The following is a 25112-nucleotide window of genomic DNA, read 5'->3' as shown; positions in this document are numbered from 1 at the left end:
AAACATGATCACTGTGGTAAGGATATGGCACAATATTGGAAAAGGGCAATGTAAGAGGCAAGGAGAACATTCAGGAACCCATTTCAATGATCAGGTGAGAGAAATGAAGGCCTAGAGAAAGGCTGTAACAGTGGGGAGAGGGAGAAAAATGTGGATTTGCAGTATAATTGGCATGGCTTAATTACTTTAATATCAGTGGGCATATAAGAGAGAAGTTATATTACTGTACTTTATCACATCTAAGACACCATTGGTATAAAGAACACCATTATTGAATATGCTACTTAAAAGAAAACCTTCATCTAATTAATTTATGATACATTACTGATGGTCAAACACATCCTGATTAAAAAGATGTGAAAAGAGGTGTATCTTAGAAACATTGAAAGTTGGTAATAGCTAATCTTTCTAGGTACTGTATATTTTGATTATTTTACTTAATGTTTTCAAAAATTTATGTACTTTTCCATTTTATGTACTTTTCCATTTAATAGTTATGTACTTTTCCATTTTAGAGATGATAAATAGAGGATAACTCTAGGTTCCTCATTAGGGCAAATGCATGTATGACCTTGCTAATAACAGATGTAGAAAAGGTAGGAAGTAGTATTAGATATGTTGAATTTGAGCTCTCTGGAGGTAACCAGTGAAGCTCTTCTGTAGAGAGTTGGATATAAAGTTCAGAAGTTAAGGGAAAAAGAGATTGATTAACTGAGTCATTCATTTATTTAGTCAATATTTAATGGCCTGCTATGAACCAGGCTCTGCATTGGGTACTGGAGATATTGTGACAAGCAAGCAGTCAAGTGGAGAAGATGGGTATTATTTAGTCAGTTCACATCTATTTTAATGCATACTTTGTACTAGACAGTATTTTGTGGTTAACAAAAACCATGTATCTCTGCCATGGGGGAGTTTATATTCACTTGCATCAAAACTAAAGAATATGGCTGGTGAAAAACATGTGAACATGCTCACAGATTTAAGTTCATGACTTTGAACTTTGGTAGAAACACAGTGCCTCCTTGCAGTACTACTGTATTGCTCAAGTAACTTCATTCTCCTGCTCTCCCACCTTTTATTATCTCTGCAATATTCCAAATGACTTCCTTCTTGTATTCTTTCAGCCAATGACATTGCTTATTTCACTGTGAGAATAGAAGAAATCAGAAGTCAAAGTTCTGATCATTTTCCCCCAGTACAAAACTACCAGCTCCTTGGCATCAGTGCCTGAGTACTCTGTCTTCTCTTGAGTTATCTTGGATAGGCTATCTGGGCATCTAAATCCAAACCATGATTTCATTTTTGTACTGGACCTTATTCCTTTTTGCACACTCAAAAACTTCATTACTAAAATTACTTACCTCATTCTACTACACCATGAAATTTTTCCTGTTAACATCATTATTCTCATATAAATATATATTCCATCTGTGAAAAAAGAAAAATCCTTGTCTATACATTTTCCTCAACCTACCACCTATGCTTTCGCTCCCTTTGCCACAAGATTTCTCCAAACTTACTGCTATCACTTCTTTTTTTTTTTTTTAATTCCTTTATAAACCTACTCCCATAAGGCTTTGTCTTCACCATTGGACCTAAACAGTTCTCTTTAAAAATATATGTATTTTTAATTTATTTCAGAGAGGAAGGGAGAGGAGAAAGAGATAGAAACATCAATGATGAGAGAGAATCATTGATCTGCTGCCTACTGCATGCCCCCCACTGGGGATTGAGCCCGCAACCAGGGCATGTGCCCTTGACCAGAATCGAACCTGGGACCCTTCAGTCAGAAGGCTGACTCTCTATTCACTGAGCCAAACCAACTAGGACTCTCTTTTTATTCTGTCTTTCAGAATTAACTGACATATTTGCTCACTCTATTCTTGAAATCCTTCTTGAAGGAATTTCTTCACTTGGGTTTCAATACACCACAGTTCTTTGATTTTTCTGTCAAATATTTTCAGAATCTTTGGCTGACTTCCTGACATTTAAACATTGCTGTGTCTCAAAGTTCAGTCCACTGACTTCATCTCTTCTCAAGTCATACTCTCTCCTTACCCTGCTTTTTATTTTTAATAGCACATTTCATTATGTACATGACTATATAACATTATAAATAAGTCTGCACAATTATGTGACAGAATATAACATGTAATTATGTATATTTGCAATATATACAGTATATATACATAATGCCTTGAATAGTATCAAGTTGTTCATAGTAGGTGCTCAATATATGTGTTGAAAGAACAAATGATTAAAATCAATGTATAAAAGAATACTGTGTGTTGACAAATAAGTGCTGATTTCTACATTTAGTTTTTCAAAATGATTCCAATGTCCACAGAGTTGCCTTTCCCAGCACTGTACTATTTGTAAAACTGATAAGCATTCCTTTTGTGTGTTTAGTCACTTGACAGAACATGTAGAACTGAAAATGACTAAATATTAAGGACGACGTGTTCTGTTCTACTAGGGAACATTTTCCAAGTTAAACATATTTATTAAAATTTTAGGTACAGTAATTTGATTGTAAATTAAACAGTGTACTCATTAACAAATATGTGGCTTACATTTCTCTAATTATTTTGCATAAAGATATCATGATTTCTTTAAATTCCTTGCCAATATCATGTTATAAAACGGCCACCTCTTCATCTGTTACTACCACTAATTCATTTAATTGATTCTTTTCCTTTCCTTCCACTTACCCACTTACAACATTTATTGAGCCTGCCCAGAGTTCAAGATGAATAACTCTTCCCCCAAATACATGAGGTTCTTTCTTTGTAAACTGATGAAGATGTAAAATCTTGATATACACAGAGCATTGACATTTGGGGTCTGGACATGACTTGAATAAACTTTGCAGTCAGGGTGGCTCTGGTGGAGCAATTTCTCACAGCAAAGCACAATGCCAAGTACAATAATGTCAATAGTGTTTTTGAGCACAGAGAAACAAGGAACTCAAAATTCTTTTTAGAAACTGAATGTAACATTGACATTCAAACCTGGCAAAGGTAACACAAAGAGACTAATTTCACTTGTAAATACTGATAAAATCTTAAATGAAAAGTTAGTAAACATAACCCAGCAGCACATTAAAGAATTACCAATTTTATCCCAAGCCAGTTTGGCCCAGTGGATAGAGTGTCGGCCTGTGGACTGAAGGGTCCCGGGTTCTATTCCCATCAAGGGCACGTACCTTGGTTTTAGGTTCCTCCCCAGTCAGGCCCTGGTTGATACTCATGTAATGGGCAACCAATCGATGTGTTTCTCTCACATCGATATTTCTCTCTGTCTTTCCCTCTCTCTCCCACTCTCTCTAAAAAATCAATGGAAAAATATCCTCAGTTGAAGATAAAAAAATAAAAAATAAAGAAAATTAAGAATTACTGATTTTACACCGTGACTGAATTAATTTCATTTTCATAGATGTAGGAAGGTACTTGACAAAATTAAGCAGCTATTCTTCATAAAAATAACCAGTAAAAGAGTAAACCAAGAGTAAACAGTTTCATAACTATGTGTTTTACATGTACATACTAGTATATTCTTACCCTATAAGCTAGTGTCATGCTCACTAAGAAAACATTATTTACAGTAAATCAGAAATAGGAAAAGAAGGCTATTTCACTACTCTTCAAGTTTGTTCTACAGGCTTTAGCCAATACAAATAAAATAAAATAGAGATAGTAAGTATAAAGGGAAAAGGTAAAATGATCAATATTTGAAAATGAGATAATTTTATACCTTGAAAATATAAGAGAATCAACCAAGAAATCACTTTGTAAAATAGAAGAATTCAGTAAGACAGCTCACTAAATATTTGTCAATATAAACAAAATCCACCTATCAAAACTCTAATTATCCACACACAATTACACAAATCATTTGACACAGCAATTACATAGTTAAGGAATTCAGTCTATGGTTATATTAACACACTTGTGAAAACATTATGTTCCAGGTCATTCATTTCAGTTGTTTGTAGTAGGATAGCCTGGAAACACTCAAAATTTACAAAACCAGGGAACTGGGTTAATAAATTATGGGGCATCCACACAATGTAATGCTATGAAGCTATTGAAAAAAAAAAAAAAAGAACATCTATGCACTGATGTGGAAGCATGTCTAAGGTATACTATGTGAAAATAAAAAGCATGTTACCTTTTATGTTAAGGTAAAAATAAGAATTAATAATAATATAGGTGTCCCAAAATTCACGCAAGATTTGAATTTTGCTTGAGCATTAACAACAACAACAAAAATAAAAGCCTAATTTTACTTGGTTTATTGAATCAGATTCTAATATCTGTTGCCCTTTGATTTCAATCCCTTCAATTTGATATGCATTACCAAGTACCAATTATGGCCCAGGAGCAGGGACAATGAAGACCAATGAAGACCAAGGCTTTGCGTATGTGCCGGCAAAGCCATGGAGGCCATTTACCCTATGTGCAATTCCATACGTAACCCTATACTGTATACTTTATGAATCAATAAAAATTTACAATTTTTAATTATAAACCTGTGTTTTCTATCGAAATTACTTCTTGCGTGAATTTTGGGACACCCTATATTTGTTGTGGAATCAACAAAGAAAGTTTGGAAAATTACATAAAACACTATTTGGGGGGTGCTCAGCAAAAAGTGGGCAAATTAGGAACAAGGGTGAGAAGATGACTTTCATTGTGTATCTTTCTTTTTTATAAAATTTATTTTTTATTTTTTAAAAGATATTTTTATTGATTTTAGAGATGAAGAGAGAGAGAGAAACATCAATGATGAGAGAGAATCATTGATTAGCTGCCTCCTGTATGCCCCCCCACTGGAGACTAGCCCCCAACCCAGGCATGTGTCCTTGACTGGAATCAAACCTGGGACCCTTCAGTTCGCAGGCCAACGGCTCTATTCACTGAGCCAAACCAGCCAGGGCTCCTTGTGTATTTTTCAATGTTCTAGTATTTGAGCCATGTGACTGCTACCCATAAAAAACATAAATTAAAAATTTCAAGGAAAACAAACTGACTTGTAAAGTTGGATGAGACGTGAAAATTTTTATTCAAACGATCTGAAAAACATCATTAACTGCACAAAACATCAATAAATCCACAACCAAAACACAAAATTGTGATCTACAATGCCACTTTGTGTAAACAATAAAGTCATTTCACAATCACTTGCACCATTACTTTGTATGAGGTGCTCTGTAATTCATGAAGATAAAAAGCCCAGAGAAAACTTAATCTAGTGATTAACAGATGAGTAAATAATGACATCACTGTGTATTCAGTGCCTGGGAAGACTTAAATGTAGTATTGAGAAGGGGTTAAGGGACACCTGCATCTGACAAGGGAGGAAGTTCCTGCAGATGATACCCATGGCTTTGGATTTAGAAGGAAGAGAAGTTATTCAGATGATAGAGTTGGAAGAAGACATAACACATAGATATGTGAAAAGGCATGATCTCATGGATGCACTGTATGTAGTCAAAAACAGATGTGAAGAGCAGAAAAGGAGGAGGTGGGAATAGACAGGGAGGCAGGGGCCAGAATGTAAGGATCTGGGGGCTAAGCAAAAAGCCTTAACCTAAAGTTTCTAAAATAGAGAAGTGATATAGCCAATTTTGTGCTTCATCTTGGCGGCAATGTGGAAGACAGAGTAAGAGGGATCCAGAAAAGGAAGTGATATTTGCATCCATCTTTCCAAATGCCCTGCTGCGAATGAATCTTAGTTTTCATTAGAGCTTTCCTCACACTGGGGCTTGTAAAGCAAAATATTTTGGAAGATTGCTTTAGTCTTGTTTGAAACTGATTACTCCTGATATGACCAGGCCGCTCTCCAACTCGTGACGTCTGGTCTGCCCGGTGCTTCTATGCTCTATGTGGACACAGGAATGTTTGCCTTCACGGGGAGCTCAGTGACCCAGAGTCTGCCTTACCCAACTATTTAACTCCGAGGTCCTGTCTTTTCCCCTGGGTGCAAAGATGGAGGGGTCCCCACGGGCCACTATCCGGGGTCCCACAAACCTCTACACACCTCCTAGTTTGGGATTCTCCCTGCCAACTACGCTTTTACGCTGGCTTTCCTGCGAAGGATTTCTTTCCATTCTTCTTCAGGAGAACCTGGAGTAATTTGCTCAAGGAGCCAGGCTTTCACAAAGTTATTTTAAAGCAACTTCTGCTACTAACCTTGAAAATTCTTCAGACAAAGTAACACAAGGGCCTGGCTACGCTTTTGAAATAGGAAAGGAAAAATGCCAGAGGATCAGAATCAGCACGGACCACATTCTTTCCAAATCCTTTTCTATCAGTAAAAACAAAACGCCAGTTAATGTTTTAGTCCACTATCCTTCCATGTTAGGCAAGGAAGAAAGCTTGGAAAACAAATCTGTCACTTATTTGGGGAAAAGAAAAGGGAGCATGTTTAGGTTTGGTTAAAGTATAGTTATGCAACTTTTTTTTTTTTTTTTCTTTTTTGAAAGAAAGAGAAAGAAAAAGATAAACGGAGGTGGAAGCTTGTTATCATTTTGGGAATTCCCATTCTCACATACATATCTCCATAACCTCATATTGCTGATTAAAAACATGCAGAGACTTCTGGTACTAGGCTCCCAGGTCATAATTGTCTGATGCAATAGTGGATAAAATCACCCCCCTCCCTAATTTCTTCTTTGATAGTCATTGCCACACCCTGTGTGTATTCTTTCTGCTTGTTCAAGTAAAATTATGGTTCTGGAAATCTGGAATTTTAATCCTAGGATTCTCTAAAGAGCACTAGCATTAAGAGACGACTGTTTTTTTGGAAGCAGTGAGATATTGATAAATCTCTGTTTCCTGTTGTTCCAACTTCTTATGTGAAAATGGATCAGCAACACTTAATCTCACGAGATAGGGATCAAAATGTATAGTGAATAGTAGTGTATGCATTATTTGAGGGAAGAAGCTACTACACAGTTTATTCTATTCTCTTTGGAAAACATGAAGGTGAAATTAAAAAGTGGCTTGGAGAAGGAGAGCATTTCTTAGACTTCTGGCTGACCTAGCCTCCTGTCCCTCCTCTTGTTGTTCCACTTAATGCCTATGATTGAGCAACCTCTTGTTTCTTACCAAATTCTTTCTCACATTCTAATTCAGATTGTTTTTGGATCATATTTAATGATTATTTCCAAGGTTTTTTTGTAGTGAAACACTGTGTCATTTGATTCTGGTCTACAAGAAAGCCAAGGAGAGAGGTTTCTCACACTGCCGGCCTCAGGGAACAGGGATATGTCATCCCTGTCTGCGCTTGCTCACCCTTTTCACCCTGCCTGTATTCATGCCATGATTAGATTGTATTCCATTAATTAAACACAAAATTTATATGTGTCTCAGATATAGGATATGAGTGGTGTACTCATTCAGATATTACAAAACAACTGAAACTGCTTTATCTCTATTTATAAAGGATTCTCTCCTCTTTTTAAGAGTCCCCGTGTCCCACTATTTTAAGCCATTAAAACTCACAAATAAGCTTTGTAGCTCAATTAATGGCTATCCTTAAAGCTTCTGCTATCAAACCTGGCCATTTCGCCAGCATTAAGTATATAATAGGCATACCTTCTATTGTTTCAGCCTTTCCTTTATCCTGATAGAATTAATTTTATCACTAAAAATTTTTCAGATTACCTTGTCTGTTTTGTTTCATCAACTGACACAATATAAACACTCAAAGTTGGGTAAAAACAATAGCTTATACAATACTAGAGGCCTGATGCAAGAAATTCATGCAAGGGTCTCGGCCTTTGAAGCCCCAGCTGCCTCACAGCCCCACAGCCCTGTCCCTCTCCCACTGGTTGTTCTGGAAGGTCATTCCAGAAGGTCGTTCTGGAAGATCATTCTGCCATCCAGTCTAATTAGCATATTAGCTCTTTATTATATTGGACTAGAGGCCCGGTGCACAAAAATTTGTGCACTCGGCGGGGAGGGAGGGTCCCTCAGCCCGGCCTGTGCCCTCTCACAGGCTGGGACCCCTCATGAGATAAAAACCTGCTGGCTTAGGCCAGCTCCCGGGTGGCAGAGGGCAGACCCAATCCCTAGGTGCAGCCCCTGGTCAGGCTCAGAGCAGGGCTGATTGGGGAGTTGGGGTGCTGCCCCCTATCATGCACAGAGCAGGACGGATCGGGAGGTTGCGATGCCACCCTCAGTCACCCTCAGGGTAGGGCCAATTGGGGGATTGGGGCACCGCCCCCTGTCACACCAAGGCAGGGTCGATGGGGAGGTTGCGGCGCCACCCCCTGTCACGCACAGAGCAGGGTTAATCAGAAGGTTGGGGAGCTCCCCCCGTCACACACAGAGCAGGGCCCATCAGGGGGTTGGGGAGCTCCCCCCTGTCATGCACAGAGAAGGGCCCATCAGGTGGTTGAGGAGCTCCCCCCTGTCACTCACAGAGTAGGGCCGATAGGGGAGTTGGGGCACCGCCGCCTGTCACACACAGAGCAGGGCAGATCAGGGGGTTGGGGCATGCCACTGTCACACTCAGGACAGGGCTGATGGGGAGGTTATGGCTCTACCCCATCACACACAGAGCAGGGCCCGTGGGGGGGGGGGAGGGTTGGGGCACTGCACCCTGTCACACACAGAGCCACGGGGTGATCAGGGGGTTGGGGAGCTCCCCCATATCAGGCACAGAGCAGGGCTGATCAGGAGGTTGGGGCGCCATCTCCTGTCATGAACAGAGCAAGGCGGATAGGGAGGTTGTGGCCCCGCCCCCTGTCACACACAGAGCCGCAGGGCGATCAGGGGGTTTGGGCTCTGCCATCTGTCACACTGATCCCGGTGCCGGGAGGCCTCTCAGCTCCACTGATCCCAGTGCTGGGAGGCCTCGTGGCTCCAATGATCCCGGTGCTGGGAGGCATATTACCCTTTTACTATATAGGATAGAGGCCTGGTGCATGGGTGGGGCTGGCTGGTTTGCCCTGAAGGGTGTCCTGGATCAGGGTGGGGGTCCCCACTGGGGTGCCTGGCCAGCCTGGGTGATGAGATGATGGCTGTTTGCAGCTGGTCACACAACCTTCAGGGTGAGGGGTCCCCACTGGGTGCCTGGCCCGCCTGGATGAGGGGATGATGGCTGTTTGCAGCTGGTCACACACCCTTCAGGGTGGGGGTCCTCACTGGGGTGCCGGGCCAGTCTGGGTGAGGGGCTGAGTGCTGTTTTCAGGCTGGCGGGTGACTGAAGCTCCCAACTGCTCCTTTTTTTCTTTTTATTCTGTGCCAGCTTTAGCTCTGGCTCCAGCTCTGAGGCCTCTGCCGCTGAAAGCAGGTATCTGGTTTGTTTGGGTTCTATAATCGAAACAATGTATAACTCCAGCTCTGAGATCCTGGCTGGCTGAAAGCAGGTTTCTGGGGTTTTGTTTAGCTTCTATATTTGTAACAATGTTTCAATCTGCAAGCTCAGAGGCCGGCAAGGCAGGCGGGTACATTGGAGTCCTCCGTCACTGAAGCAAGCAAGCCTCATGTTTGCTTCCAGTTGCCTGGCTGCCGGCCGCCATCTTGGCTGGCAGTTAATTTGCATACTGCCCTGATTAGCCAATGGGAAGGGCTAGTTCATATACTAATTACCATGTTTCTCTTTTATTAGATAGGATATCTCTTACATTTTCTTCTGGCTCTTTTAAAGTTTTTAAAGTTCAATTTTGGCCTAGGCCCAAATCTATGCCTTTTTTAAAAAAAAATGTTTATTGATTTTAGAGAGAGGAAGGGAGAAGGATAGAGAGATAGAAATATGGATGAGAGAGAAACATCCATCAGCTGCCTCCTGCATGCCCCCTGCTGGGGATCAAGCCCACAGCCTCGGCATGTGCCTGACTGGGAATCAAATCAGTGACCTCCTGGGTCAATGCTCAACCACTGAGCATTGGGTTCATGGGTCAATGCTCAACCACTGAGCCACATCAGCCAGGCCCAAATCCATGCTTCTGTGGGAATCATACATTCTGCATGATTCTATTTGTAATGAAGCTTACAGATGGGAAAAAGTAATTTATGGCTATAAAAGTCAGAATATATTTTTACCCTGGGTGTCGAGATGAGTTTTGACTAAGAGTGGACATGTGAGAGTCTTTCTGGGATTCTGAAAATGTTTTCTAAGATTTAATCATAAATAAAAATTTATCAAGCTGTGCCCTCCATATTTGCACACTTTATGGTATATAAAATCAAAGTCCATAATAAATACTTTCATACATAACTAGCTGTTTATATAATAAAGAAACCACATATACTTTTTCAACAAGAATACAATGAACTACCTAGAAAGGAGTATAAGAAATGTGTATATTCTATATGAGAAAAGAACTTTAAAATAGCACTGAAGTACACACAAGAAGACTTGAAAAAATTAAAATTAAAAATAAAATATAAAACACACCCTGTTCTTGGATAGGGAGGTCAATCTTAAAAAGCTGACAATTCTCCCTATATTAATGTACACATTTGATGAGATTTCAGTAAGATACCCAACTTTTGTGTTAAATAGAGAAGCTGATTCAGGTGGAAAATTAAATAAGGACATAATTGAAAGACTCAGAAAAATATATGCAGTAAGTGGAAACTAGATCTTTAAGATAGTAAAACACACTATAAAGTCTTGATTATTGAAAATGTAGTCCTGGTACATAAATACACAGAGAGACCAAAGAAACAGACTAAAAATTCCAGAAATGCCCACCAAAACATGTGTGAATATAGTATATGCTGCAGGGGGCAATATAGGTGTCCTTTCAAATTAGTGTGCCAAAGATAAACTGCTCAGTAAAAGCTTCTGGGACAACTGGATAGATTTATATCTATACTTCAACTCTGTGTGGGATTACATTATTTTTTCTTCATTATTTACTGTCTTTCCTGTAAGAGAGCTATATATTTCTTTACACTGCTATGTTTGTTTCCTTGTGGGAAGAGTCACCCTGCCCCCATCCCACAATTGAAGTCAGGTTTGGTCCCATGACTTGCTTTAGCCAATCCTATATAATAAAAGGGTAATATGCAAATTGACCCTAACAGCAGACCCACAGGGAATGACTGGTCACTATGACACATACTGACCACCAGGGAGCAGATGCTCAATGCAGGAGCTGCCTCCTGGTTGTCAGTGTGCTCCCACAGGGGGAGCTCTGCTCAGCCACAAGCCAGGCTGCTGGCTGCCAGTACAGGGGTGGTGGTGGGAGCCTCTCCTGCCTCCTCAGCAGCGCTAAGGATGTCCAACTACAGCTAGGCCTTCCCCCCGCTGGCAAGTGGACATCCCCTGAGGGCTCCCGGGCTGCCAGAGGGATGTCTGACTGCCAGCTTAGGCCCAATCCCCTGGGGAGCGAGTCAAAGCCAGCAGGTGGTCGTCCCCCGAGGGGTCCCAGACTGTAAGAGGGCACAGGCCGGGCTGAGGGACCCTCCTGAGTGCACAAATTTTTGTGCACTGGGCCTCTAGTAGAATTATAAATGGACATGACATACACCTTATCTGAGCTGAAGGTTTAGGAGCCATTGCTTGATTCAGCTATTCTCTTTCTCTCCTTTCATTAGAATAGTTTATCATCAATGATACTTCAAGGTAAAGTCTGTTATTATCCCCATTTCTTTGTGAAAAAGCTGAAGGAGAAAGTCTAAGTAAATGCCCTAGTTATTCAGCTGGTGAGGCAAGGATGGAATCAGGATTTGAATCTAGACAGTCTGGCTCCAGTGTCTAGACTTCAACCTCTGCACAGTGCTGCCTATCTCCAACACATTCTAACTTTAAATATTTTAGTCTCTTGTGAAGTCCAGTTTTGTTGTCTTAGCTTAGTGACAAAGACAAATATTCCTTGTTTCCTCTCAAGAAATATTTATCCCTTCCTACTCATCAATACTTTTCTCCCCAGCTTCCTAGCTCAGTGAGTGATTTCCCCCCCCCTAAGATTTCTCAGAACATAAATTATTTTCAGTTATTGTCTAATTGATTTTATATATTAAATTCACAGTGGTAATATAAGCAGTTATATTTCACATCTGTACTGTTCACATTATTTAAGACAATATAACTCATTATGTAAACATGTTTGATTTATAAATGATGGAACGAATAGCTTGATTAGAAGTATATATTTATTCAACAAGCCTTTTTGATGTCTGTTTTACAGAGATAAACAACCCAATTCTTTCTAAATTCAAGTACAGGACAGGGAATCCAGCAAAGGATGTAGTCTAAATGTGGTCCTCAAACATTGTCTTGCTCTGCATCTATGGTGAGAAAAGAAACATAAAAGAGTTGTAGGGTTTCTTCAGAAATATTCCCTCAGTTGAATCTGAGCAGTGAGTGTGAGCTAAAGCTGGGGTTAGCAAACTTTCTCTGTGAAATGCTAGATGCTAAATATTTTGGCTTTGCAGGCCGTATGGTTTACGTCATAACTACTTAACTCATAATAGCAGCCATAGAAAATAGATATGAGTGTGGATCTGTTCCAATAAAACTTCATTTATAAAAATGTGTTGGGTTAGATTAGGCAGGAGAATCATAATAGTTGGCCCTTGAAATGAAGGAAACCAATTAGCTGTGATGTGAAATGTTGTCTATTATTGCTGGCTATCCCACAAACATAAATAAAACTTATTGACTTTTCTTATAATGGAATGAATATCTTAAATCGGAGAGCCCACCTACAGGGTAAGTACCATTCTCCAGTTTTCTCTTTGTGTGAGAATGTGCCATATAAATTGTCTCAGATCTAGGAAAAGACTTGTAAAGAATTTTAAATTTAGAAGAACATTTAGGGAGCAAAGTCAATGGAGTATGATGTTGATCATGGCATGTGATTTCTTACCTATGCTGCAGGGGGCAGTGTACTCAGCAATAGCGGACTCATCTAAGAAACATTAGGTGAAAGGAGAAACAAAAAACATCTATGAACAAGAGGCCATATTGAATCTATTTACTTTACTTTTGGTGAAAAGTATATCATATCAGGATTGTTAAAACTCTATTCAAATAGGCCAGAGTTGAACAGGATAGCTAACATATTTATTACCCCTTTACCCCCCCTCCCCCCGCCATCGGGAGTGGAGAAGGGGGATTGAAGACTGTTTAGATAGTATTCAAATTTTAAATTCTTAGGAAGATGACCATTGTTGCTCTCTTTTTTTCTTGTAGCTCTTTCTTCCATGAACTCTCTGCTTATACTCACTTTATCCAGCTTGCTTCCTGAATCCCTTTTCTAAGATTATTGCTCTAGCCTAAGATGCTTTTGTTATTATTTTTTAGAGAAAGTGGAAGAAAGAGGGAAAGGCAGAGAGAAATATAGATGTGAGAGAAACACATCAACAATTGGTTGCCTCCTGAATGCGCCCTGAAGGGGAAGAGCCTGCAACCAAGGTATGTGCCCTTGGAGGGAACCAAACCTGGGACCCTTCAGTCCACAGGCCAGTGCTCTACCCACTGAGCCAACTGCCTAGGGCTCTACTATTTACTTTAGAAGGTGTACTTATCCATTAGGATTCAACTCAGATCTTTCTTCCTCTGTCTTTTTTTCCTATTTGTCCATATTAAGCACTAGTCTTCTGTGCTATTTTCACTTCCCCAATTTCTTATCCCTTATCTTGGTAACACTCATTTATCATTTAACTGTCTTTTCTGGTTACATTATCTTTCCATGTGTACTATGTTCTTTATGTCTCTAAACTATTTGAGAGCAGTCACCAAATATCTTTCTTTTTTTTTCTTTCCCTTCATAATACTTTATTCGGCCATAGATTTTCAATTCTTTTAAAAAAAATCTTTTTTTTTCGTTTTTTTTTTTTTTTATTATTAGTTAAGGTATTACAAATGTGTCCTCATCCCTCCCATTAACCCTAACCTCCCCCCCCCCCCCCGCCGCCCTGCACACTCATGCTCCCATCCCCCTGTTTGTAAATTCTTAAGTTTCTGACTCAATAAATATTAATTGATAAATTTGTTTGTAGGTGATTTCTACAGTATATAGCTTGGAGGAAAGGGACAAATAGATATAATATTGATTGAATGGTCTAAAACCAGGGTTATTGTCATCTATTTCTTGGTTTTACATTGAGACTATTTAATTGTCTCAGTTTTCTCTCACTTACGTGTCTCATAGTAATCATAGACTTTAACAATCGCTGGCTTTAGGTCTCTTACTGGGATGTCTTGCAGAACCGTGAAAGAAAAGCTTAGTGTCTGAGCTGTCACCTAAAAGGAAAAGTGGGAGTAATAAAGAGGTTAGAAATCCTCTTCTCTCTTCTTTGAGTAAAACATATTCTTTATTGTTCTCTGACTCTTCTTCACCTGGATCTTCTAGGTAAGCAAACATTTGTGGATGCCAAGATGGGTTTAGAAGGCAACTTTGGGAACTCTTTACAATGAACAAAATCCCCAAGATATTCTCCTAAACAACAGAGACAACAACCCATATGCTCTTGTAGTCCTCTGTAAGAAATTAACCGAGTCTATGTGAATGTGTTTTAAGATGCAGAGACTTGTACCACCTGTAGTTATAATAAAAAACTATTTTTGTGTGGTTAGATAAAACATTCCTTTTGATTTTCTATTGGCTTTGAAGATACTCATGAGATCTACATTTTATTATATATAGTGATATATTTATCAGAATATTAACAGTATTATTAATCAACCACAGTGGTGTATTTATTCTTTTTGGTGGGTCTTTAAAATAACACACATGTTAGACATTTATTCTGTTGATTTTCTACTGGAAATCATAGAAATATTCATATTCCAATTATAACATAATTAAAAAGAGAGCAGACATTCTATGGATTTAAAAGGAGATTTTCCTTTTATTCTCTTTCGCATAGATTAACTTTCTGGAAGGGTGTTACTAATTATTGCTTTCCTTACATTACTTATCTTCTATTGACAAGACCCACTTAGAAAGTCAACTGATGTATATAGTCTCAGCTCAAATGCCAGAGCTCTCACCTGTTCCACATAAATGATGACATGGTTATTGCTCACTTCTGTCCTGCTCACATGGTTAGATCTTTCAAGCTGAAGAAAATTAGAGAACTCAAAAAGTTAGACAATAGATATCAGAACACTGAGACCTAGAGCAGATTGTAGAAAGGGACAAATGTTTATTCTTTAAATAACATGAGGGCTAGAATGCCTATGACTCATCTTCATGATTAAACATCAAGGTACATTAGCTATACAAAAGTTGGGTGAGTGGAAGGAATCACATATGCAAACAGGCTTCAACACTGTCATGTCTTGATTGAAAAAAATCACTTGGAATTCTATCAAGAGAAGGAAGCCAGCTATTTTCAGGTCAGGATTTTCATTATCCTTCAACATTCAAGTAACATGTTAGACTCTCTGGCATCTTTGCCGATTCAAGCTCACATTAGTTTTATCATTGCCAAATTTTGTGTGTGCATATTAGTCAATTTGATATTTAATCATAGTCTGTTTTTCTTGCTTGTCATTTTATTGTTTCATGCCCACGTGCTTTCAGTTCCTAACTGGACCATGAGTGGCCTAAGGATAAGATATCCCCTTGCAGTTCTCTGGTATCACACAGGTCTCTTAGCTTAGAGCCAAATAAAAAGTTACTGAATTTAATTTCATGGGTTTGGGGAAAAACAGTTTTTGAGGCAGGATGATATGGATAGAGCTTTGATATTGGTATGGTCTCATTTGAAGATGCATAACATCCTTTTGTATGGGATCTACCTAGGCTTAAAACACACCTACCATTTTTACTGTTGGTTTCAAGGGAATAAAACCAGATACCATTTTCACATCAACAATCACCATATTGGAGACAGGGCGGCTCCCTCTGTAACTGTAGTGTCAGAGAAAAAAAGGAGTTAGAATTTATTATGTGAAAGAAAGCCAAAGTTCCTCTTTCAAGACCCACCAAAAACCTGTCCATCTTCATGAAGTTTCCCCTAAGATTATGACCTACAGAACTCTGTGTTTCCTGGACATGTATGATATCAATATACATCAGATTTATAGCTTACTAAAATCGTAGATATTCAAGGCTTAGTCCCACATGATCAAAACAGAATCTTTGGGAGTGGAGTTTGGTAATCTGCTTTTGTAACACATCTACAGGTTTTGGACATTCTACCTATACTACTCATTTGTTATTTAATATATCTTACTTTTATATTTTTAGTTAATTTAAATGTAGCATGTCTCCAAAGAGCGGCTCCAAAATGTAAGGACAGATAAATTCAAATGCTTTATACTTCAATTAAATTTATGTTTAAAAATTGGGTTGGTTGTCTGAAATATCATTTATTTTATAATATTAATGTCATTAGTATTAGATACAAAGCAATATAATTTGGGCTATGTTTTCTTAGGACTCCTGCAAAGTTTTTAATGGCTCATGATAGGGCAACATCTATATTTTATATGTAATAAATACTTTGTATTTAATATTAGCATTTATTACTTATTCATTTGATTAGAAAAAATAAGGTAGAATATAATTATTCAGAAGAGGTAAGAAAGATTTACTTCAACTTAAGGTAAAAATATTTGAAAAAATAATTTATTATTTTACAATGAGTTAAATAAAAATTAGTGTAAACGATTACTAGGAATTAATTAGAACATTTAAAAAATTTACAGTTTTTATTAAACATATTTAAGACTAGACTTTGCTTTCAAATGCTTTTAAAGCATTATTAAAACTTTAAGACAAAACATTTACTAGAGAAAAAGATAATTTCATAATGATAGAAGACTAACTTCATTAGTATATATATATATATATATATTAATTTTAAATTAAATTTATCTACTAGCATAGCTTCCAAATATATTAATGATTGATGGTTCCAAGTAGCTTTTAGACTCAGGATTAGCTGACTCAGTCAGAAGGTCTTACCTGACATTCACTGAGATCTGGAAGCTGGTATGGGCTTTGGGTCCATCACAAGTTTGGGGCAGAGTTTGTACCTCCAAGGCAAATGGGGAATCCTCCTTTTCTGGAAGGATATTATATTTCATGGATGTCTGTGGAACACCAAAGACACCATCAGTCTTTCTTTTCCTGGGAAGCCTCACTTTTTCATCATTTAACTTCTCCAGATTTGCCCTTTACTTGTCCAGGAAGCAAAGAGCAGAGCTTCCTTTTCAGAGGAGAGTTTCAAGTTGATTTTTTCCAATATAATTCTAGAGTCTCACCTGAAGATACACACATCTTTCCCCAGTCACTGTTATGGTGTATTCCCCAGGCAGCTCTGGCAATGAGACCTGCTGCAGTAACAGGAGGTTGTTGCTATCCACTTGGAATTTTGTGGAAAAGGTTTTTGAATCACGAATGGTCACTTGTGCAGTTTTCTGAGTCCTGATGAAAGTGGCTGCTCCATATTTAGACAGGGCATGGAGAGCTATCACTGTGTCCTGGAAGAGATGAGGGGAGAAACCACACCCAAAGAGTAAGTTTTTGATGGCTGGGATTTTCCTCAAAAGTCTGTGTTAGCTACCGCAAGGGCGTGATGGCTTTCCTCCCCTAAAGTATACAACTGCTAATTGCTTTTTCTTTTTCTCTGCCTTTAAGGCATAATCAAAGTCATGCTATAGTTTCTCCAAATGAAATAAAAGACTATTAATGCAAATTAGATTCACAATTTCATTTCACTTGTGTTGGTATTGTCCCAAGGGACTATTTCTATGCCCAGAAGTTGTGCCCTGCTCTTTCTCATCAATACTTCTCTTTTTTATATCTTTCAAAGAATAGGTTTAAAATTAAAAAGTTAAGTCAAAATAGTGACTGTCATTTACTAGACAGTAATTTAGATAGAAGAATGACAGAAATTTGCTGAGAATAAAAAGTGTAGTATAAGACAACTTGCACTTTCCCAAGTTTCTTTTCCCCTTTATATATTCTCCATCCCCCCAAGTCACTGCCTTATTGAATTTTATTTTTATTTCTTAATCTTTATTGTTGAAAGTATTACATATGTCCCCTATCCCCTCCATTGACCCCTTTAGTTCGCACCTGCTCCCTGCCCTCAACTCCCTGCCCCCCGCCCCCTGCCCCAGGCCTTCACTATCCAGTTGTCTGTGCCCATGAGTTATATATATATATATATATATATATATATATATATATATATATATATATAGTTTTACATATATAACTAGAGGCCTGATGCACAAAATTCTTGCAAGGGCCTTGGCCCCGGCTCCCTGCCCACAGCCGCAGGCACGGCCGGGGGCCTCTTCCACCTCTGCCTCCTCTGCCTCGGCCCCCATCCTCTGCGTCTATGTCCGGAAGGAAGGACATCTGGAAGGCTATTTGGTCTAATTAGCATATTATGATTTAATTATTATAGATATCCCTAAAAAACAAAAGTTACATTATGTACATCCAAAATACTGAAAGATGTGTAAGAGTGGAAATCCAGATGGTTAATACAATCATTTTTGCACTCAATAAAACATTTCCAAAAATGTGGTATGAAAAAAATAATTTAAGAGATTTAGCTTAAAAACAATCAATTTTAAGGAGGGGGGCGGTTGTAAGAAGACAGGTCTCAGGGCAGTTAGAAAGGACTGGAGAGTCTGAGTTCCTTGGAGTGATTAAATAGAACTTCTTATTCATTCTATGAAGATCAAAATGAGATCTAAGTGGTCACTTTCCTTTTAATCACACAATGTTCTGGTTCATCTTAGAGAATTTCTTGCAGGATTAACACTGATTCTCAACCAGGGTTGATTTTGTCTTGTCTTAACTGTGAGTAGAATGCTACTGGCATCTAGTGGGGAGAGACCAGGAGGCTGTTAGACATCTTTCAATGGCCAGGACAGCCCCTCACAATAATAATTATCTGGAACAAAATGTCAACAGTTTTGCTATTCAGAAACCCTATTCTAGAGTGTGGCTATTGACCGATGTGTGCTAATGATATAATATAGCTTTAGAGAGGAATGGTGCTTATGGTTAAGTAGCCAAATTGATGGGATAATGCAGGGCTTAGTGAAAATTGTTTGGGGGAATGACTTGGGTCCTTTTCCTTTTTCTCCTACTGTTTCTAAATATTTCTAAATAATTCTTCCAAGGTTTAATGATTCACCTTCTCTTTTCTTTGTAACTGTTCTGTTTTCAAATTGGCCAACTGTCAAGTGAACCTGGAGGAGAAGACTATATGGGAACCACAAACCTGGGTGGAGGAGAAACCCCCATAGGAATTCTGTTGCTTTATGATCCACTTCACAATGTGCAATGCAGAAGTCAGGTCCTCTAAGCTTGGGGCAGGCTGGGCAGTGAGGTATGCCAGGAGCACATAGGATGTCATCTCCACCTCAGCAGAGGGAGCCTGGGGTTGGTAAAAATACCCTTCTGGTGCCCTGTTTTTTTGAGGTCGTTCCCAGTGGACGGTGTTGTCTTAAGGGTGAGAAAAAGAGAGAATTATAACTATTGGTAGATAATAAGTGAATATTCATATCATATGGAGTTGAAAATAATAGAGAGATGAAGTAAGGTCCTCTCTGTCATTTCCATGCTGAACTCAAGTTTAGTCCTCTGGGCCTAAGACCGAGAATGTTGTTGGAGGAAGAAGCATAGTGCACACTTGTTAATCTCTTAACTATATATATATATATATATATATATATATATATATATATATATATATATATATATATATAATTGAAAGAGAAACAAGACAGAGTTTTCTTGCTATTTGTGATATTTCCTGGGAATTGGAGTATGAATTGGATATAAAGCCTACCTATTACATTCCTCCAAAGAGGACACACAGATGGCCAATAAACATACGAAAAGATGGTCAACATCACTAAGCAGCAGAGAGATGCAAATTAAAACCACAATGAGATATCAACTCACACCTGTTAGAATGGCTGTCATCAATAAATCAGTAAAGAAATGTTGACCAGGATGTGGAGAAAAGGGAACAGTCATGCATTTTTGATGGGAGAGAAGATTGATGCAGCCACTTTAAAAAACGTATGGAGAGTATGTACCCAAAGAAACCCAAAACACTAATTCAAAACAATATATGCACTCCTATGCTCATTGTAGTGTTATTTACAACACCCAAGATATGGAAGCAACCCCAATGCCCATCAATAAACAAGAGGATATAAAAGCTGTGGTATACATATGTACATAATAGAATATTATTTAGCCACAAAAAAGAATGCAATTTTACCATTTGTGGCAGCATGGACAGACCTAGACAGTATTATGCTAAGTGAAAATGGTCATAGAAAGACAAATATTGTATGATTTTACTTATATGTGGAATCTAAAGAACAAAATAAATGAACAAACAAAATTGAAACAGACTCATAGATACAGAGAACTGACTGATGTTTGCCAGAGGGGAAGGAAGTTGTTATTGGTGGTGGTGGGGGGAGCTGCTGAAAAAAGTGAAGGGATTAAGAGCTACAAATAATTAGTCACAAAATTGTCCTGGGGAAGTACAGGATAGCATAAGGAATATGGCCAATATTGTAATAACCATGTACGGTACCAGAAGAATGCTTGAAATATCAAGGGGACCACTTTGTAAAGTATGTGATTCTTTAACTACTATGCAGCACACCTAAACTAATATAAAATGATATTGAATATAAACTGTAATTGAAAAAAATAAAACCTACTTATTGAGCTCATAGGACTTTTGTAATAATCTGGCAAAAAGAGATAAAAACACTTTGAAAATGTTATTGCAATTTCTTTAGTATGGCTTTTTCTTGTACCATTTATCACCCAAGTATGTAGGCACTTATCCTATAAAAATATATATTTGTTTAATATATTGCTTTCAGCAGGTAGAGATAAAATTCCATCAGTTACCTGCAGTATTATGTATGGTATAACATATGCAATCCCAGAGAATATATTTTTATAAAAGGTGTTTTGACCTCACAACAGATAATTTGGCTAAAGAATTAAAAAGCTTGTTGCTTTCAGCAGGAATATATTCCTCCTTATAGAATTTGTGTAAGTGGAAGGGGAAATTTTTTTTTAACCATTTGCTCTCACCTTCTTTTTTTAAAAAATATATTTTATTGATTTTTTATAGAGAGGAAGGGAGAGGGATAGAGAGTTAGAAACATCAATGAGAGAGAAACATCGATCAGCTGCTTCCTGCACACTCCCCACTGGGGATGTGCCTGCAACCAAGGTACATGCCCTTGACCGGAATCGAACCTGGGACCCCTGAGTCCACAGGCTGATGCTCTATCCACTGAGCCAAACCGGTTAGGACTCTTTTTAAAAAAATATATATTTTATTGATTTTTTACAGAGAGGAAGGGAGAGGGATAGAGAGTTAGAAACATCAATCAGCTGCCTCCTGCACACTCCCCACTGGGGATGTGCCCACAACCAAGGTACATGCCCTTGCCCAGAATCGAACCTGGGACCCTTCAGTCCCCAGCCCGACGCTCTATCCAGTGAGCTAAACCGGTTAGGGCATGCTCTCACCTTCTTTCACAGCTTCTTCATCCAGAGAGTTCAGTATTTCTCCCCTCCTATTTTGGTTTCCTGCTAGGGCAAAAGCGTAGGCCAACAATGCCTTGGTGTAGATATGGCTTCCACGGGGCCCCTCCTTTGCTGTATTCCAGGCAGACTCCAGGCAGAGTAGGGCCATTTGAACAACAGAGTTCTGTGAAGACAAAGAGGTGCTGATGTCAAACTAGGATAAGTAGAGGATAGAACAAGTTCTGAGTTGGATATTGCTTGACAGATGTCATTCATGGTTTTCAGCCAGCCAAGTAGAAAGCCAATATCCACTATATTTAAGCCGAGAAACATTTTAAATTTCTTAACTTTATATTTAGTTTTCAAAAAATAAGGCCAGGGAACATGCGTTTTTAGGATTAGTTTTGGTACATAGTCCAAGGGCATTATTGGGCAAGTATAAATTCCCTTTAATGGAATTGACTGAAGAGCTCATCTGGCTGAGAAATGCCTCATCATTGAGCAAAATGAAAGCTGAGACTTGGCTTTTAGTGTAGAGGTGTTCCAGACATCAGGCCTGTAATTTTCATAGTAGGAAGTGGGACTGAGGTGAGTCTTACAGTGACTGGAAGACCACTCTCCAGAAGAGCAATAGTGATGTAGACAGAGAGGGTCACTTCGTCTTCCACTCCTCCCTGTAAATGAGAGAGAGAGAGAGAGAGAGAGAGAGAGAGAGAGAGAGAGAGAGAGAGAGAGAGAGAGAAATTTTGATTAATTGTACTTGATTAATTGCACTTCTAAATTTTAGTATATTCTCTGGTCTTTAATGCAACTTGTCTTCAGTATCTTCTCTATCAAGCAAAGTAACACCCTCATGCAAAGCACCATTTCTTTCTTCTTTATAATTTTCAGGTTTATAACTCCTTCCTAGATGCCCTCTCACATTACCTAAGACTTCATCTTTGCAATTTTCCTGTGCCTTCTTTCTCCTATCACGTTTGGAACAATGTTAATATTGATGTATCATGGGGTTCAGCATAAGTACTCACAGCACTTCACCTTAATGGCATTGTTGAGCAGTGACCCAGAGTTTCTGAAACAGCCATTCTCCTTTTGCCTCTGGGAGAGCCACACGAGGGCTTGGGTAATGTGTGCTTCATCAATGAAGATGTAGCTTTTAGCCTGGGCAAAGGTCTGCAGTACAAAGGCTGTGAGCCTGAAGGATGAAGAAAAGCAGGCTTCTGAGACCATTTATTCTCATACAGCACCTTAAAACTCTGTTTTGCACACATAGACTCCCACTCTCCCCCAATTCACCCTCATGAGAATGAAAGAGCTATTGCTGAGAGTTTGGAAACTTTTTCTGTTAACCTGTTAGCTTCTTTCTATTTCTTTTTTTCCTGTGGCATGTTGTTAGATGTCTTACCAAGGATTCTTGCTTCCAAAAGCATCACTTTAGAGATTTAGGTTTCTCCTAGTTTTCTTGGGGGTGGTTAAGATATTTGCTCTCATATTCTGGACTTTCTGTATTTATTTGTTTCCATTGATTTCTTACTTTGTCTTCTGCAACTAATATTCTATTGGTCTGTCTTCTTTTACTGGTCTGTTTCAGTAAATATTTTTCTCTACATCATCCTGCCTCTCTACTACTTTTCAGGTTGTTGATTTCCTCTTGTTTTCTTGTATGGTCATATTTAGTTCAGATAGATAGATAGATAATTAGATGAATGGATGATAGATGGACAGATGCATAGATGAATTGATGGACAGGTGGATAAATGAATAGATGGATAAATAGAAAAGTAGATGGATGGATAAATAGATAGATGATAGCTAGATAAATAGATAGAGAGGATCATCTAGTAGAAGGTGGTAAAGTATGCACTGTGAGTAATGGCTGCCATTTTTCTAGCCTGTTTCTAGCATCTCAGCACTGTTCAACAATTTATGAGGGCAAATAAGAAGTTTATAATGGTTCCTTACCAACATAAGAAAGAGGGGCTTGGTGTGTTGATATAAAAATAATCAACTTCAAATGTTCTCAGTTTTGCCATTTATTAGTGGTTTATACTAGAGACATTTATTCATCCATAATGAACATCATTTCCTCTGTAAAATGAAGCTAATAGTTTTCATTTCACAGGATTATTGTAAGAATTAAGTAGGTGAATAGACAGAGTGGGGCAAAAGGAGGTTTACAGTAGTGAGTATGCAAAACACAGTTTATTCTTGTATTATTTATTAATTATTGTGTTATTTTCCATATGAACAACTGTAAACCTACTTTTTGTCCTACCCTGTATGGACATGCTTTGAACTCATAGTTGAAACTCAGAATGATTTTCTTTTCTTACCAAGTGTTGCCCTCATTTCTGCCAGACTGATCCCCGAAGGCGCTATAGGAACCATCTTGATGTTTGTAGTTCAGCTGCCTCTGGTAACCTGGAATGAAAGTATCATAGAAAGGCAGGCTATCTCCAGGTGCAGGCTGATGGTATCCAGACTCCCCTGACATTTGATGGCTCATGGGTATGATCTGTCATAGTGTTATGGCTATCACCCATATGTCAAAATGCAACATTGTATCAAATGGTGGGAAACTTTGCATTTCTACAAAAATCACTCCATTAGCTTGATCACTGGTGATAAAATGCCAGCGTAGTGGGGAAAAAAGCCCATTATTAGTAGAGTAACATGGTAAACTTTTCTTTGTCTCACTTACCACTGACGAGAAAGGCAATGGCCTTAGACTTGATCTCTGAAGTCAACTGTTGGGTTTCACTCAGATAGTTCAAGACATAGATGTTAGGAGCAAAAAGGACCATGTTTTGTTCTCCGCAGCCATAGGGCATCTGGAGGAGATTCTGTGTATTTTGCATAGCAGAACCTAGTATGTCACCTGGGCAATGTGAGATTAAATGTCAGAGTTATTTAAGTTCATATGTAGCCAACATTAGTAAACTCCGATGATTTTCGTATTGAAAGTCAGATACTTTATCATTTGGACAAGGGAACATTTATATTCAGAAAAAGTGAGCCTGCCAGGATTCTATATAAATTGACACATTAATAGGTTGATATTTAGAACACAAATATATAGATAAAATGTATGCTTGGCAGTTCTTTTGTCACAAGTTTTCTAGATGCAAGATAACTCACCCAAAACTGAGAAAGAGGCTCTGGCAGATTCTTTGACCACATTTGGTGGGAGCTTCAGGGATAATTGCTCAGATATTTCAGTACCTTTGGAAACAAATAATCTATATGAAAGGATGGCATCCATTATAGTAGTATAATCTAGTGGTTACTTAACCTCTTCCTACTTTTACTTGCACATGTGATGATTCAGTGAAATAATACATATAAAATGTGTGAATTAGAACAGCTTTGGCAATATCTTAAATCTCAATGCATGTGAACCGTTATTATTATTGTTATCATTACATTTAGCAATAGCATTATTATGCCTCCGTGAGGAACCCTGTGTCCAAGAAATAAGAATTTTGACTTATGATGAGATTACCTTTAATAGTCTAGCTTTTCTTGGCACTACAAAACTGCCCGAGTCCCTTTCCCTCCCGTTTTACCATCTTCTATGTTGCTGTGTGCACACTAGCTCTCTTAAAGAAGGCTAGGAGCTGATGAGGATCTAGAGTTTTCTGAATTACTTGTA

At 38.5% G+C, this 25112-nt stretch overlaps 1 protein-coding gene and 1 long non-coding RNA gene across 4 annotated transcripts in view; one reads left to right on the top strand and one right to left on the bottom strand.

The window, feature by feature from the left end:
* Positions 1-12095: 12095 nt before the first annotated feature.
* The window catches only part of LOC118651278 (PZP alpha-2-macroglobulin like), a 50243-nt gene continuing 37226 nt past the window's right edge, over positions 12096-25112 (bottom strand). Inside the window, exons 23-36 of the mRNA XM_036300273.1 lie at positions 24599-24682; positions 24162-24338; positions 23794-23881; positions 22499-22655; positions 22060-22134; positions 21464-21644; positions 19170-19393; positions 17188-17406; positions 16889-17016; positions 15739-15829; positions 14965-15033; positions 14112-14214; positions 12836-12877; positions 12096-12254 (exon numbers count right to left, since the gene is read on the bottom strand). Coding sequence (XP_036156166.1) covers positions 12232-12254; positions 12836-12877; positions 14112-14214; positions 14965-15033; positions 15739-15829; positions 16889-17016; positions 17188-17406; positions 19170-19393; positions 21464-21644; positions 22060-22134; positions 22499-22655; positions 23794-23881; positions 24162-24338; positions 24599-24682 — 1661 coding nt within the window. The 3' untranslated portion in view covers positions 12096-12231. The remainder of the gene's footprint in view (positions 12255-12835; positions 12878-14111; positions 14215-14964; positions 15034-15738; positions 15830-16888; positions 17017-17187; positions 17407-19169; positions 19394-21463; positions 21645-22059; positions 22135-22498; positions 22656-23793; positions 23882-24161; positions 24339-24598; positions 24683-25112) is intronic.
* Positions 12285-25112, top strand: part of LOC118651279 — a 32962-nt gene continuing 20134 nt past the window's right edge. Inside the window, exon 1 of one of the 3 annotated variants that reach the window (XR_004966159.1) lies at positions 12285-12678. This is a non-coding gene — a long non-coding RNA (uncharacterized LOC118651279). The remainder of the gene's footprint in view (positions 12679-25112) is intronic. The other 2 variants (XR_004966161.1, XR_004966160.1) reach the window with 2 other exon arrangements.

This window comes from Myotis myotis, unplaced genomic scaffold (genome assembly GCF_014108235.1).
Source record: "Myotis myotis isolate mMyoMyo1 unplaced genomic scaffold, mMyoMyo1.p scaffold_m19_p_3, whole genome shotgun sequence".
In the NCBI taxonomy this organism is placed as follows: domain Eukaryota; kingdom Metazoa; phylum Chordata; class Mammalia; order Chiroptera; family Vespertilionidae; genus Myotis; species Myotis myotis.
This window is presented reverse-complemented; position numbering and strand designations above follow the sequence as displayed.